Below are 16,352 nucleotides of genomic sequence, written 5' to 3'. Positions count from 1 at the left end.
CATAATGATACATGGATTCATAGAATTTGATCCAACATCCCAATTTTAAAAGTGTTGTCATATCCACATTTGTCTCTTCTGTGACATGCACCAGCCAATGGATTTTTTTTTTGCTTATTAACGTTATTTATATCCCTTACAAATGTGTGAACTTTAAATCTTGTGACTGCAAATGTTTGATATTAAAGGTTTAGGAAAGGAATTAATCTTTTTCTTTTGAATCAATTAATATCTCCACTGGAATAGTAAATAAATAAACCCCAGCATTTATGAGATTGTGGGGAAGCATAGGAATGGGCTCCAGAGAGATTTTAGAGACCCCGAAAATATAGTTGTCCTTAGATCTAGTTCTGGCTTTGAATTTGTTTTATTTACAGTAACAAATCTGTTTATGATTATGAAAAAGATGGGTCATTCCTAATTTATGAGTGCTTTTGTTAATCGGTTTATGGGCCAGTGCAGATTTCAAACTTGTGTTCTGTGTTGATTAGAAACCACCAAAGAATTTTTCTCACGGGTGGACTCAAAGCTTGTCCAAGTAGATCAGAAGAAGTCTGTGCCAAACCAACATTACCAGCTTTTCAAGCATCAGTTTCCAATTGCACAGGCTGAGCTGTGGTGCCTAGAGCGTAAGTAACCCTGTTTAATTAATTAATTCCATTGTCTCTGTGTCTTTATTCAAAGCTGAAACATTGTTGTAAAACTAGCAATGATGAAGGAAGAACTTTAAAAATACTTCCATTTATATAACATTTTTTCCATAATTTTCTGTTATCCTGAAGCATTTTTTATAGCAGTGAAGTTTCTTTGAAGTACAATCACTATTTTCACTTGATCAATAAACAACCAGTTTGAATACAGGCAAGATCCCATGAATAATGCTGAAACAACGTCCAGATAATTAGGGGCAACATACAAAGTGCTCAAGGAACTCAACAGGTCAGCCAGCATCGATGTAGAGAAATAAAACAGTATCTCTTGTGTACACTAATAATTAGATTTGTTTCCTTGATATTGGTTTGGGAATAAATATTGTCCAGAACATGAGGAAAACTACTCAGTTCTAGGACTCAAAGGTCAATGTGCTCCACAATTGAAAGTGACACTAGATGGAGTAATGTAACATGACTCAAGGTTGCTCTTCCTTGAGCTAGGTTGTGAGGTGCTCTTTTGAGTCTCTAAGGTGGTGGAATTTGGTAAACGAGTTAGTTTATTTATGACAGAGCTGCCGCCTTTTTGTTTTCCAGGCTGCACAGAAGAGAACTTCTGCAAAGTGATTTCCTTTCAGGACAGTGGTGCCTTGCATTATGAGTGTACACTTTACCCAGATACACAGCTTTGCCAACCCAGATCTGATCCTGAATCATCTGCAGTGAACTGTAGCCTTGCCCTGCCTGAGGAACCACAAGCATTATATAGAAAGAAAGGTGAGTAGTTCAGTTCTAGACAAAGATGATGGCACTTTTACAGAGAAAGTCCTAGAAATGATCATTAAAAGGGTAGTCCAGACATAGACATGTGACAGTTTATGTTGTTAGAGTAAGGAAAAATATCTACAAAACTGTGTTGTCTACTTAAGACAAAGGGCAGGAACTATTGTCAGCATCCATGACTTGATAGTTAAAGAAAAATGAAATGAAGAGATACTCAAGCTGATAGGATTTAGAAAACTGGTTGCCTGAAGATAAATATCAACACAGTCTCATTGACTCAAAAGACCTGTTTACAGGTTGAAATTGTATGGAATCAGTTTATAATTCTATGTTATTGTTTGTAATTATATGTAATTCTGTTTAATTTCTGTGTAATTCCATTTATGCTAACTTGGCTGTGCTCATCTCAGCTGGCTGGTGCAGTGCAATTGTTAATCTGTCCCTGGGCTAAGAAGATGTGTTACAGCCAATTAAATTAGTGAAAGTTCTCTCACTTAGCTATTTTCCAGTGACTCTTGCTGGATGATACTGTGTCTGAATATGACATGACAGAGTAAAAGCTACGCTGTGCTTCCATAACCCAGACTGCAATTAGAAAAGATATAGCAGGTATATTGTGATATAGCCACGTACTTCCATCTCTCCTCTTCCCTGAAATTTCGGCTTCAACAGTCTCTGAGTTGGGGCTTGTTGAGTCAGGGTCAAGATGCTGTTTCAGATTAAAATACTTCCAGTAATTCCCAGCTGCACTGCGGTAAAAATCACAAACAGTACTGCAGGAATACACTATCACTCATGTCACTGGAAAGATTCGCCGACAATCACTGGTAGCTGAGTACACTTCAGCCCAGAGACATTGATCATTTGCTCAAAAGGAAATGTATTGAACAAGAGCTTAGGTGTATGTTTATTTTTATTTGAGAAATGCCCTTCCTTTGGGCTTTCACAATGCTTTGTCAATTTTGACTATTGCTGCTGAATAATTCTCATTTCAAATTCTCTTTCCTCAGTATAAACAGCTGTACACAGATACTTAGCATGTGATAGATGTGATCCATTTCTTCTTTGGGAAAACGTGCTAAATTCTTATAACTTATTGTCAGAAGAGTTTCTGTCGCCTTTTCCACTTATGTTTTCTCACAACGTGGGGAAAAGAAATACCTGCTAATTTGTATTTTGATTAATTTTGTTCTAATGGCCTTTTTCGTCCCATTCTCTATTGAGAATAATGTCATCAACAGCTCTGTTGAAGCTGTCTTTTTATTTCAGAGGAAAGAATACTATTTTTTTTAAAAGCTATTAATTAAAAACAGTTTAAAGGACTAAACCATCAAAAAGATATAAAAATCAAGTTGATTTTCCTTTTGGAATGAAGTAATAGTTCATTGGTGCTTTACAAAATGTTAATAGTCAAATCAAATAAAGAACATATAAATTAATTAGTCATGTTCTTGCTGAAGAAGGTTGAAAAAGATTCATTGTTTTCTGGGTCTAATTAAATTATATGATATAAACATACTGTACAGCTATGAAGCAGTAGAACAGATGGATATGAACTGCACCCGGAGTAGAGGAGTGTACAGGATAAGAAGGTGTTCGGAGGTTGCTATGGAAACAATAGTTCATTCATTGAGCGGCAGTGTCATGAAGTAGTCTCCTGGGAGTGTTGGATGCATTATACTTATTATTAGAGATGTGGTGTGATGTAACTATAAACATGACATTATACTTTTTGTGGTCAGGACTTTCCAATTTTGGGGACATTTCTCATGTCGTTTCCCCCCTCAGTGTAAATTGATTACCATAATAGCAATATATTATTATTACATTGTATGGTATAGAAGGCAGACCCAATATACTTTAGTCTAGCAGTTCCTCTGCTATAAAGGTACACAGAAAGAAAGGGCATTTATATGTTATTCTAAGCAGCACCAAATTCTGTGCTCTGAAAACTAGGCATGGGTAAAAACAATATGGGACAAAGGTGGTAAAAAGTGTTAGATTTTCTAATGGATTAAGAGAACTGTTCAGCATCTGTAACGCACAGACCTTTGTTGCTTTCCATTTACTCTTGTGATATTATGAACAATCAGCTGATTCCTAGCCGCACAAAATGCTGGAAGAATTCAGCGACAGTTTGTTCACTTCCAGAGATGCAGCCTGACCTGTTGAGTTCCTCCAGCATTTCGTGTGTGTTGCTCTGGATTTCCAGCATCTGCAGGATCTCTTGTGTTTGATTCCTGACCAACCTACTTCCCACCACAACTGTGGATTGCAGACCACATCCTAGGATCAGAAAGGCAGAGTGTTGACATTGAAGATGTTAAACTGGGCAGATTATGAAGACTGAGTTTTAGACTAGCTAACACAAAACCGATGAATATTTGAAACTGAAGCAGATGGAGAAGATGTTTTAGAAAGCGCAGTCATCTCAATGCAGATGGAGGCAAAAAAAAAACAGCTCGAGAGAAAGGAAGGTCAACAGGAACAGAGGAACAGAGTATTTCCAAGAACCAAGAAATAATGCAAGGTTTCAGAGACTTGCATATTACTGTCCGCCTGTTACCATTGTTAGTATTCTAGGAGCTACAGATTATGCACCTTCAGAATTTCATCTGTTAGAATGAGTGTGATTCAGTAACACACCTACAGACTTTGTGTCAGTGAGCCAGGCCTACAATTTATGCCAAATACTTTTCTCCTGTGAATATGCTGCTCCTTTAGATCACAGTGGACAAAACTTAAAACTAATTTATCATTTTTCTTGGCTGAACTTCATAAATTAAATTCATAAATTTAATGGCCCTTGAGGTAAATATCATATGGAGCATAGTTTTACACCCACTCCAGCTTCTGAGCCCTCCAATCTTAAAAAGGCCGGTAAAATGTTTGAAGATTCTTATTACTATCCCAGAGTTCTCCCCTTCTTTTCACTCACCTTTTGTCTAATTGCTATGTTACTGGACAAGGTTAAAAATTTATATTTCCGTCATTATAATCTCTCTCATGCTGTGTTGTTGCAAATTAAACAAGCTGATCAATGATGAAAGGAATCCCTGCCCTTTGGATTCAACTCAGACTTTCATTTTTGTACATTGCCCATGGAGACAGGGAGGCATTACATTTCTATTTTAACAGCTGGAATCAGTTTCCTTGGAATAATCATTAGTTAGATGCTAGCAACAGGTACTCTCAGCTTGAAAACCCTGTGAGCTGCACAAATGAAAAATAATGATTTCAGCTAATGTATCTTATCTGTGTTTACTACTGACTGTGAGCTGAATATTGATAAATTTCATTAAAGTTCAAAGTGAATTTGCATATGCCACCATATACAACCCTGAGATTAATTTTTTTGCGGGCAATCACTGTGCATACAAGAAACACAACGGAATCAATGAAAGACTGCACCCAATGGGTTGGACATACAACTATTGTGCAAATAAAAAACTAACTGTGCAACTACAAAAAGAAAGAGCAAAAAAAAGATATTAATAAATAAACAATAAATATCAAGAACATGAGATGCAGAGTTCTTGAAAGTGAGTCCAGTTCAGTGACGAGTTGAGTGAAGTATCCCCTCTAGTTCAAGAGCCTGATGGATGAGGGGTAATAACTGTTCCTGAACCTGGTGGTGCAGGTCCTGAGCCTCCTTCCTGTGCACTAGCAAAAGGAGAGCTTGGCCTCACTTCCCGAGAAGAGGGGTTAGCTATTTTATGTAGATTTCATCCAGTTTGTTTTTGGATTGTCATCCACTTTTTGCTTATAATTGCATCTGACACAGAGAGGACCAACAGTATATCTCCTCAATCTACGAAAGGGATTCTTAATATTTTACTATACCAGGGATGCCTTTGGCAGTCCGATGAAACCTATGGACTCCTCAGAATAATGTAGTTACATATATAAAATCAATTACATAGGATTACAAAAACAATTATATTGAAATAGTTATTAAAATATTAAAAAAAATATTTGTGATGTAGTAATATATGTACCTCTAATGCATTAGACTACAGTACATTTAAAATACAGGTAAGTTACAATTAAATTTTATATTTTTTTTAAAGACATATTCTGAAGACTGTTGATGCTTGGCTTGAATAAGAACATTAAACTGTGGAGTGGTCTTTGACAAAGCAACCATAATTTTGAAGTAGTGATGAACGTGCTGTGAACAATTGTAATATTCAAGTCCCAGATACTGTTAATACTATTGTGGTTTGTTGCCTACATTCATAACTGAAGGAAATGCTAAATTTCAGTTAGAGGTTAGTGAAAATAGAGGTAAAAGCTTTTCCCATCCAAGTTCATGGATGTCCTGGAATCTATCCAAGAACCTCTGAGGAGTCTGTAGACCCAACCGCTGTTCTATAAGGTTTAAGGATTCATAAAGAAATAGAAAACCATTGAGAACGAAGTTGTTTTAGGTTATAACTATGTTAAGTCAGAAGTTAAAGGAATACTTGTATCTGAAACTTCAGGGAGTTGATAAGTGTGTTACAGCCAGTGAATCTCTGAGTTGCAATCAATGCTGCAAGAGAGAAATACAATAATCACTTATGCTGAGCAAGACTGAAATGATGACACCGGTATCTATTATAGTGATGTTGGTTAAGAAATACCTATAGGTTAAGACACCTCCTTCAGAACAGTGGCGACTGAGAGAGCGGATAGTTCCTCTGCTATCATCATTTCTCAAAGAAGCTGAAATGCTGATTCAGTAGGTGTTTGACTGTCCCTTAGTACTGTGTTACTTGTCAACTCTGACTTTTGAAGGGAGAGGACAAAGTGAAATAAGCTGAATGAGATTTAAAAAGTGGATTTAAAAAAAGAATGAAAAAGGATAGAAAGGAAAAAAAATTCAATAAATAGTTTACAAGTTAGCAATGCAAACATTTCCCATGATAATTTATTGCCTGTACAATTGCGACTTCTAGTTCAAACTGTTAACTGACATTGCATTAACAATCGTCACTGCACTGCTGATATTAATATTGCCAACCATAGTACATTTGGGAATTTGTATAAGCTTTCCTTATTGCGGATGGGAATGAACAGCTGATGTTTCAGTCTGAGACTTTTCATTCGGACTGGGATGAAGGGCTTCAGCCAAAATGTTGACTGTTGATTCCCCTCCATAGATGATGACTGACTGGTAGAGTTCATTATGTTACAGCATCTCTTGTGTTTAAAACTTCCCTTGCCACTTTTTTAAGCAGATACTTCAGTAAATCTCGTGGGCTGAAGTGATGACTAAAAAAACCCTTTGCATTCTGCCAATTTTGAGTTGGTTGCTCATTGTCGATGACTTGGGTAAAATTCTGGATTCTAAAGTTGCAAACCACAGGCTCTAACCACTACTTCTCCCCCAAACACAGGAGTTTGTTATCATTAAATCAGAGTCATGTTACTCAAGAAAGGTCTGATACCAATCTGCAGTTTAGTTGCCGTCATCTGAGGTTTTATGATGCACAACATTTTAGTTGATTTCTTCAGCTGTGAGATTCAGATTAAAGAGTTGGGTCCCACAAGAGGGGATGGAAAAAATGCAGGAAAGTCTGTCCGAGAGATTGCCTGAGGTGAATCCTACTTTGCGAAGTTTTCCTTCATCAGGGTCTTTGAATTCTTCACACCACACTGTAGTAAAGTTGCTTAATTTATAGTAACAACTTATGGACTATAGAATTATAAATAATTCAGAAACTTTTAAAAGAATTGCACTTAGTATACGTTTGTTTAATTTGTTATATGAGGCAGGAAACCGATCCGAGCCAATATAATTGAAACTGGCTCACATTGAATCACTGTGAACTGTGTACCCTGGAGAGCATTCTAACTGGTTGCAACACCGTCTGGTATGGTGACAGGGGGATGGAGGGGGGGATCTGTACAGGATTGAAAATAGCTGCAGAAAGTTGTAAACACATTAAGCTCCATCATGGGCACCAGCATCCAGGACAATTTCAAGGAGCAATGTCTCAAAAAGGTGGCATCCACCATTAAGGATCCTTGTTGCCCAGGATATGCCCTCTGCCCTCTTCTCATAGCTACCATTGGGGAAAAGGTACAGGAGCCTGAAGGCACACACTCAGTGACATTTTTTCTCTTTTTGTGCTACTTATTTAATTTAACTTTCTATATAAAGTTATATTCACATTGTATCTACACTGTGAATTATATAGGCAACTGTTAGTCTCATGAGACCATGGATTTGTGCCTTGGAAGGTTTCCAGGGCGCAGGCCTGGGCAAGGTTGTATGGAAGACCAGCAGTTGCCCATGCTGCAAGTCTTCCCCTCTCCACACCACTGATGTTGTCCAAGGAAAGGGCATTAGACCCATACAGCTTGGCACTGGTGTCGTCACAGAGCAATGTGTGATTAAGTGCCTTGCTCAAGGACACACACGCTGCCTCAGCCAAGGCTGGAACTAGTGACCTTCAAATCACTAGATGAATGCCTTAACCACTTGGCCACTTACTGTGAATTACAGTAAGTGTGTGTGTGTATGTATATATGTGTGTGTGTATATATAATATGTATATATAATATGTGTGTATATATGTGTGTGTGTGTATATATGTATGTATATTTATATTTATTTGCTGTAATTTACCATTTTTATTTTTATGTATGGTAATGCACTGCTGCCACATAATAACAAATTTCATGACATATGCAAATTATATTCAATCTGATTCTGATTGTGTCATTTTACATCAAAGCTAATTTCATTTCTGTTTGCTTCTGCTTCCTCTCCAGAGCCCTTGCATCATTGCCAAGCAATGCACTCTGGAATTACCCCACTTACCCCCAAGCCACTGCTTTATACAGTTCTACCATGATTTCATCATGCAATATCTCTATTTAAAAAGTACAACATAAGAATTTTTCAACACTTTTCTCAACTGTCAACAGACTATGCACATATAGCTGCAGATCATCCTGCTTTTGCCCGAAGACTCCAGCCTCCAGCCAATTGATCTCAAAGTTTGTTTCCTTTTCTCTTTCTTCCTAAAAATGCAACACTTCACATTTCTCGCATTAACTTTCATCAGCACCCATCTGCCCCTTCCACCAGCCTTTCTCTGAATTCTGGAAGCCTCTTACTAGTCTAATTGAAATCACAGTGCCACTAAGCTTTAATTACCTGACAAAATTGGAAAATGTACCTTACAAAACACCAATGCCCAGGAATGGAAAGCCCAGCCCATCACATGCAAAAACCTCCCCACCTTTGAGAACATCAACATGGAGTGCTGCATCCGGGAAAGCTCCTTCAATCATCATGGACCCCCACCAACCAGCCCGTGGTCTAATCTCGCTAATACCATCGAGCTAGGCGTGCAGAAGCCGTTGGTCGCACACCACCAGGTTCAGGAGCAGTTATTATCCTGCAACTATCAGGCTCCTGAACCAATGTGGATAACTATACTCATCACGATACTGAACTGATTCCACAACCTACAGACTCACTTTCAAGAACTCTATAACTCATGATCTTGGTGATTTTTTCATTTGCACAGTCTGTCTTTTGCACATTTTGTTTATCAGCTTTATTTATGTATAGTTTTAGATAAATTTTATTTTACAGCATTGCTTTATTTTCCTCCAAATGCCTGCAAGACAATGAATCTCAAGGAAATATATGGTAACATGTATGCATTTTGTTAATAAATTTACTTTGACTTTGCACACCCAAGCCCAGGCACAAATACACAACATTCAACAATGTACTGTTGGTCTGTGATTGCCACATTAAATAGGAATAGCAGGGTCCTCTTCCAAAGGGATATTAGTGAACCATTTGAATTATCAACATATCAGGCAGTTTTCATGATCATTATGCTAAGGTTCAAGTACATTGTGTCTGGGATTTCTTACTGTTAGACTTCTAGTAGACAGTAAAATTTCAGACAGTAGAGAAGTAATGGTGCAGGATATTTACTTCATTAATGGAGACTGGTTTAATAATCTAGAAAACTTGAGTGCAGATCCATTTATAATCTAAATTTATGATTTACTGTCCGGGAGAATCTTGAGATAGAATAAATTGGGGCAGCTAGGTAGCATAGTGGTTAGCGCAGTGCTATTACAGATTGGGGCATTCCGGAGTTCCGGGTTCAATTCGGGAACCATCTGTAAAGAGTTTGTACATTCTCCCCCAAGACAGTGTGGATTTCCTCCAGGTGCTCTAGTTTTTTTTCCCACATTCCATAGATAAATTGGTTTGTAGGTCAATTTTCCTGTGATTAGGCTAATGTTAAATAGGTGGGTTGCTGGGTGGTATGGCTTGTTGGGCCAGAGGACCTGAACCATGCAATATAAGTAAATAAAACTATACTTTATAATTTCTGTAAGGAAGGAAACTTTCCTTTGTCGCCTAGTATTACTGCATATAACTCCAGTCCTGCAATTTCAGTCAACTCTTAAATTTCCCTCATGTAATGACCCTTAAGGAATGGGGCATATTGCTTTTCCTGACCCTCTGGTATGAACTAATTAGACGGTGATGTCACATAGTATTCCAGCTTCCCAGTAGTGAAACTTTCATGGGCATTCAGGTTATGGCAACAGCTCAGAAGCTCAGTGTATCCATAATGTGTGAGCTGGATGTAAAGTAAAGCCCCTCCTGTCTTCTCCAATCATTTCGGGTCTCCCTCTCCCCCTCCCACTTTCAAATCTCTTACTATCTCTTTTTTCCGTTAGTCCTGATGAAGGGTCTCGAACCGAAATGTCAACTGTACTTATAGATGCTGCCTGGCCTGCTGTGTTCCACCAGCATTTTGTGTGTGTTGTGTAAAGTAAACCTTTCCTTTTTGGGATTGCTATCTGCTGTGCCTCAGTGCATTCCGAAAATCTTGCACCTACAAAGAAACCATACAGTACCTTCTCATGGAATGTAGAGATTGGCAATGGCAATTTGTCCATACGCATGCATCCATAAAAGATAATGTACCCTTGTCTCAGAAAGGAGATTTTATAGTGCAGATTTAACAAAATTTGTGTTTTTTCCCCCAAGTACAGTCAGAAATGTAGGCCTGTGCCTAATAAGGCTACATGAATAGCAACGAGAAAACAACACATCTGAGTGGGGTGTCTTTTAAATTCGGACACAAGCAACCACAGAGAGGGTTCTAAGCTTTTCTTTGACGTAGTGGCTGAGAGGGCAAACAGATATTTTGCTTCACATCATATCCAAAAGAATGTGCCTCCAACTGTGAAGCGCTTCTGTATCTCCAGTCTGGATAATATATCACAATCTAAAATGGTGTCTGAAGTAGAATTTGACGTGACGTTAAGGCCACTGCTGAAAGAGTTTTAGCTAAGTGATCAATTATACCTGAAGCAGATGCAAAAAAAAAATTCATATCTTATAACGTGAACAAAAGCTATTTTTCTTTGATTACCTTAAAAGATTTTACTGTACTTGATCTTCTGTCTTGGCCTGTATTTTCTGCACTATTACCTAGACACTTACTGGAATGAAATAATTAGCACTTTGAGAAGACACAGTGATATGGCTTAACAACTTGCAGTGGTCATAATTTTCATAATGTGAGATGGCAAAAAGGTCCCTAAGCTGTTCAGGGAAGTGGCTTACTTCACGCCATGCTACAGGTTATCAATCAGCAGTGGATTTGAATAACACTTTCTATCCTACAGATGTGCTAAAAGGCCCAGTGAAAAACTTCTACACCCGCTTGCCATTTCAACAACTGCAGGGGTTCTCAGTAAGAAAATGGTTGAATATGAGACAAGGAGTCCAAGCTGGGTAAATATTCACCTTCTGAGTCACTTTTGTACTGAAGAGCTCGCTCTCTCTGGGTTCACACTTTGTTTGCTTATTTCCTTGCGATTTCTCCACCATTTCTGATTAACTTCGTTTATACAGCTTCATGACATTACCTGACAAAAGCTTACCAGTCCCAGTCATGAATGCTCCAATTGTTTTGGTAGCAAAAGTATTTTGAGAAGCAAACTTCCAAATTCTAAGACCCTTTGTGTACAAAACTTGCTCCTGATTTCACTGCAGAAAGCAAGCTTTAATTTTAAAGTTTTATAAAGTTTTTTCTAAAGAAAGTAACTTTCTAATATTATATTTCTCAGTCAGGTTATTTTTATGCACAAGCCATTTTCACAATCTGTCATGTTAAATTTTTTAAGCACTAGTATCAATTTGCTAAATCTGTGTAACATTACCATAAAAGGCAAGCAAACCCAGCTGTAGTCCTATCTTAAGAGCTTAGTACAGTGCTGTAGTTGGGTTCAGTCTCAATTAAAGCCACGCCTCTTGAGATAAGCGTTAGTATTTGGTTTGCTTTTGTTCAAGGAATTATAGAATCATAGATCATAGAAAGAGGCCCTTTTGCCCCACCTTGTCCCTGTCAATTGTGATGTCTCTGTTCCTGACATGTACTCTATATGTCCTACCAGATTTTGACCACCCAAAGTGAATTACCTCACTCTTGTCCGGAATAGAATTCCATCTGTTACCACTCTGCTCAGCTTTTCAACTGATCTACCCATTGTGCCATTAGACACCCTTCTTCAATGCCTACACTCCACCAATTTTTTTCACCAGCTAAATTAGTCATCATTTCTTTTATATTTTCATTTAAGTCATATATAGAACCAATCCCTGCAGTACACCAGTGCAGGAAACACTTCCTTCCATTATCCTCCACCTCCTATCACCTCACTGTTCACTTGGTCAATGTTAAGGCTCTGGCAACAGTCCAGGAACTTTGCAAGATCTTTGATCAATCCGTACATCATAAAATAATATAGGTAGTGGGTCAATTGTGTTCCTCTTTGTTATATATTTATACTAGTGTTGTGTATAGATGTTCCTTTAAGATTGTTGGATCATAGTGATTTTACAGAATTGCATACATGGCTAATTATTCTTACATTGTATGCATCAGGAATTTTTTTGATCCCCCCATGATTCAGTGAGTGAAACAGAGACAGTGGTCTTCAGTTGTCAAGAGCAGCTTAGAAGAATCCACAATACATATCAATACCCCTTTCATTGATAGAGCTCTTCAAGCTTTGTCTTAAGCCTCCAAGCACGGCTGTGGAATATTGACCAAAGTTCAGACTTCGAGTCATTTTCCCTACTGTTTATTAATCTTCTGCAAGAGAAAAGTGAATAAACCATAATTTAGGAAACAGTGACCTGTCAGATGCAGTCAACAACTGAAGAAGAAATAAGATAAAACTTGTCCATCTCCTGCACGTCTGTATTTCTTTTCAAACAATAGTCATGGAGCTGTAATGAAATCTAAGACCTCCCTGTGGGGTTCTCCGTGCTGTGTGTTTCTCCCCCAGCTTCTGGGTGTAAACAATTGACTTGGATCTTGAGCCTCTGAGCAAGAGGTTCAATGAATATTGCTCTAAAGAATATTGTTTAATAATTTTTTTTGTTTCTTTTAACTTAAGGTTTTTTGAATGTGAACGGTTATGTGATGAAGATTTTTGCTGCAAGGGCTTTGGATTTCTGAAAGGACAGCAGACACCAGGTATTAGTTAATGGTGAATAAATGAGAACAGTGTGGCATATTTTATAGAGAGAAGGGAAGAAGCCAATGAATAAATGTTAAAGGGGCAGAAGAGGTTGTGTAAATAAAGTGAATAGCTAAAATCTAAATTCCTAGCCCCTCTCCCGCTCCACCCAATCATAAACACTTGTGGTTATTCAAAATGTAGCAAAAGATACCAGATCCTGAAAACTATTGTGGCGTAAAGAGCAGAGGAAGCCAAAGCCAAAAGTATGTCTGCTCATATTGGCCAATGCTACACTGGGAATAAGGTGCTTGCTGTCCATTCTATCTGTGACTTACCTATATCAGCCTTTCCCTGCCTCAATGGGATGAACTTAACCAGAACCCTGTGCAAGTACTTCCTAAACAGCCTCCACATTTCTGTTGTACATTTCCCTGAGAACATTTGTTTCCAATTTGCACTTCCAAGTTTGTCTAACAGCATCATAATCAACCTTCCTCCAATTAACTTCTTTCCATACTAACTGTCTGATCCTTGTGCAAGGCTTTGTCAGGGAGTTATGATCACTGTCTCTGAAATGCTCTTCCACTGAGAGATCTGTCACTTGACCAAATTCATTGACTTGTACTAGAAATTGATAGGCAATATATGATCAGAAATTGACCTATCGATATCTAAAACAAAATTAATTATTGGACCTTTAGGGCTGAGCAATTGTATGTTCCTGTTCAAGAGCAGAACAAACTTTGTTGCAGTTGTTTTAATTTGAATTAGTCCTGTTTTCGCCCTGCAGAAGATCCATATCACTCCATATCGTGCATATTCATGTGTCTATCTAAAAGTTTCTTACACACCTCCACAATTCCTGTCTCCACCACCATCCCTGGTAGCCCATTCCAGGTATTAACAAATCTTTTCCCGCATATCTCCCTTAAACTTATCCCCTCCCATTCCCTGAGAGCAGGATCTCACCCCACTTAAATCTCTTGTGCTGTAATCTGATACCGTGACCTCTCATTTTAGATACTCCAGCTGGAGAAATATACTTCCCTCATCTAATCAATAGATATCTGCTGGTTTCAATTAGAACCCCTCTCCCGCTTCTCCACTCTAGTGAATACAAACCTACTCAACCTAAATTCTGCCATGTCAGGAATCACTCCAGTGAATTTTGTTCCACTCCCTGTAAAGCAAGTATGTACAGAGATTATTCACCAAGAAAATCTGGAAAATCTCAGGACTTGTTGATTGACTGACTTTAGCAGTGTGTGCTAAATGCTTACTCAATGTTCTTGAGTATTGCTAGCAATATCTACAAGTGTGTGTGCGCGCGTGTGCATGTACTTGCATAATTATGGTGAAATTTGTAGATGGAAAGCTTCGTATGTCTGTGTTGCTGTGTGAATGATTACCTTCATGGTAATAGCACTGTGGTGTTTGCTCGCCTATAACTACTGATGAGACTTGAAGCTAGCAGAAAGGACAAAACTGGAAAATCAATACTCCTTTATTCAGTAAAGCCACACAACTACCAAATCTCAAACTCTAAACTCAACCGTACTTCCCATAGCAGGACTATTTAAATGGTTTAACCAAAGAACATTTAAAAATTTGATTGGAAAAATGATCAATTAGTGAAATTCAGCCTGGGATTGGTTGTCAGTTGACTAATAGGCATGACTTGTTTTGGATCTCTGTAACAAGTACTGAATAACTGGATAATAATGAATGGAAGTAATGAATGTGATTATTACCTCTATAATTGGCAAAGAGGAGTGAGGACGACTTTATCGGTATTTATTTTCTCATTAAATACTTGTGATAGATTCGGAGATTACTTGCCTTACACTGAATAGTTTTGGAGTGCAATCCTGCAGCGAGGAAGTACAAAGCTGGCATATCCTGGAATGTGAATCAGCTGACGTGAACCCTCTAATCTATCCATTTGGATGGTATCAAAAGCCTGGTAAGTATTCCATTTCCACTCGCTTCACTTTTAAAAAGGATTTACATTCATCTTACTACAATTACATGTCTCACAGATGGGAGACCAACATATTATTTGGCAATCCTCACTGCATTTTAATTTCTGATCTGTTTGTGTAACTTGAATGTACCTGGAGCTGACATTGGGTTCCCAAATGTTCGCAAGTGTTCCATCCTCTTGTCCTAACATCCTCCTTGATGACTGTGGTACTCAATCCAAACATGCCACCAAAAAGAATTAAAATTAAGCCACCATATAGCAGAATGGTTTCAGCATGGAAGGAAAGCCATTCACCCCCTCAAGTCTGGCCTAAAAATCACATCACTCCAAAAAAAATTAAAAATACATGAAATAGCCAAATCGCAGAATGATTACAGTGCGGAAGGAAGTTATGTGACCCCTCTCCCATTGCTCTGCAATCCTTTCAGATACTTATCCAGCTCCCTTTTAAATGCTGCAATCAAATTTGTTTCCTTGACAATGCCTGGCAGTGAGTTCCAGAACTAGTCACTGGTTGCAATAAAAAAAAAAGTCCTTGTATTTTGTCAATTTGCCAATCGTTTTCACCCTATATTTCCTGGTTTTTGACGCCCAACTCCCTGTCAATGGGAAAATTTCCTCTTCAGTTCTCTGTGTTATCTATCATTTTAAACACCTCTATTAGAAGATACTCAACCTATCCTTATAAATAAAGTCCCTAAATGCTGGAAACACTTCAGCTAATCCCCTTTGCAACTTTTCTGAAATATTCACATCTTTCTTAGAAGATGTAAACACTTTGGAGAGGTTGCAGAGGGACACCAAGGGTAGGACTAAAATATTCTAATTCTGTACAAAAAGTGTTTAATGATTTTATCATAGCTTCCTTGCTCAGTGCTTCTTATGAAAACCAGGATTCCATGATTTTTTTTAATCCTTGTTTAACCTGGCCTGCAGCCTTCAATGAAAAATACATATAATGTATAACCTCAGACCATTCAGTTCCTTTAGCCATTCAGAATTGTGCCCTCTAATTTTTGCCTCTCCTCGTGCTTCTTCCCAAACTGTAAGTCTTCAGATTTCTAAGCACTCTATTCATATGTTGTGTATTTTCCCATTCTAGCCACCTGGCTATTTCTATTCTCTTCACAGTTCACAGTACCTCAAAGTTTTGTATCATCTGCACATAGGTCATTGTTCCCAGAATATTCAATGTTAACTCATTAATACATAATAAGAGAAACATTTGTTCTAGTATTGAACCCAGGGAAACTCCTCTGTACCCACCACCTGTCCAAAAGACAATCTTTCACTTTTACTTTGTACTTCCTATTACATAGCCAGTTTTATCCATTTATTCCATATCCTTCAATGTTGATAACAAGTCTAAAATATGGCACCTTACTAATCACCATTTGAAAATCCATCTGTACCAAATCAACCAC

At 38.0% G+C, this 16,352-nt stretch overlaps 1 protein-coding gene across 1 annotated transcript in view; it reads left to right on the top strand.

Moving 5' to 3' along the window:
- Nucleotides 1-16,352, top strand: part of tg (thyroglobulin) — a 360,953-nt gene that overhangs the window by 151,379 nt on the left and 193,222 nt on the right. The window contains exons 31-35 of the mRNA XM_072246581.1: nucleotides 492-629; nucleotides 1,248-1,427; nucleotides 11,100-11,208; nucleotides 12,879-12,958; nucleotides 14,767-14,907. Of these exons, the coding sequence (XP_072102682.1) occupies nucleotides 492-629; nucleotides 1,248-1,427; nucleotides 11,100-11,208; nucleotides 12,879-12,958; nucleotides 14,767-14,907 (648 nt within the window). The remainder of the gene's footprint in view (nucleotides 1-491; nucleotides 630-1,247; nucleotides 1,428-11,099; nucleotides 11,209-12,878; nucleotides 12,959-14,766; nucleotides 14,908-16,352) is intronic.

The sequence above is a fragment of the Mobula birostris genome, chromosome 1 (genome assembly GCF_030028105.1).
Source record: "Mobula birostris isolate sMobBir1 chromosome 1, sMobBir1.hap1, whole genome shotgun sequence".
NCBI lineage: Eukaryota > Metazoa > Chordata > Chondrichthyes > Myliobatiformes > Myliobatidae > Mobula > Mobula birostris.
The sequence above is the reverse complement of the archived record's forward strand: the minus strand, read 5'-3'. Positions and strand labels throughout refer to the sequence as shown.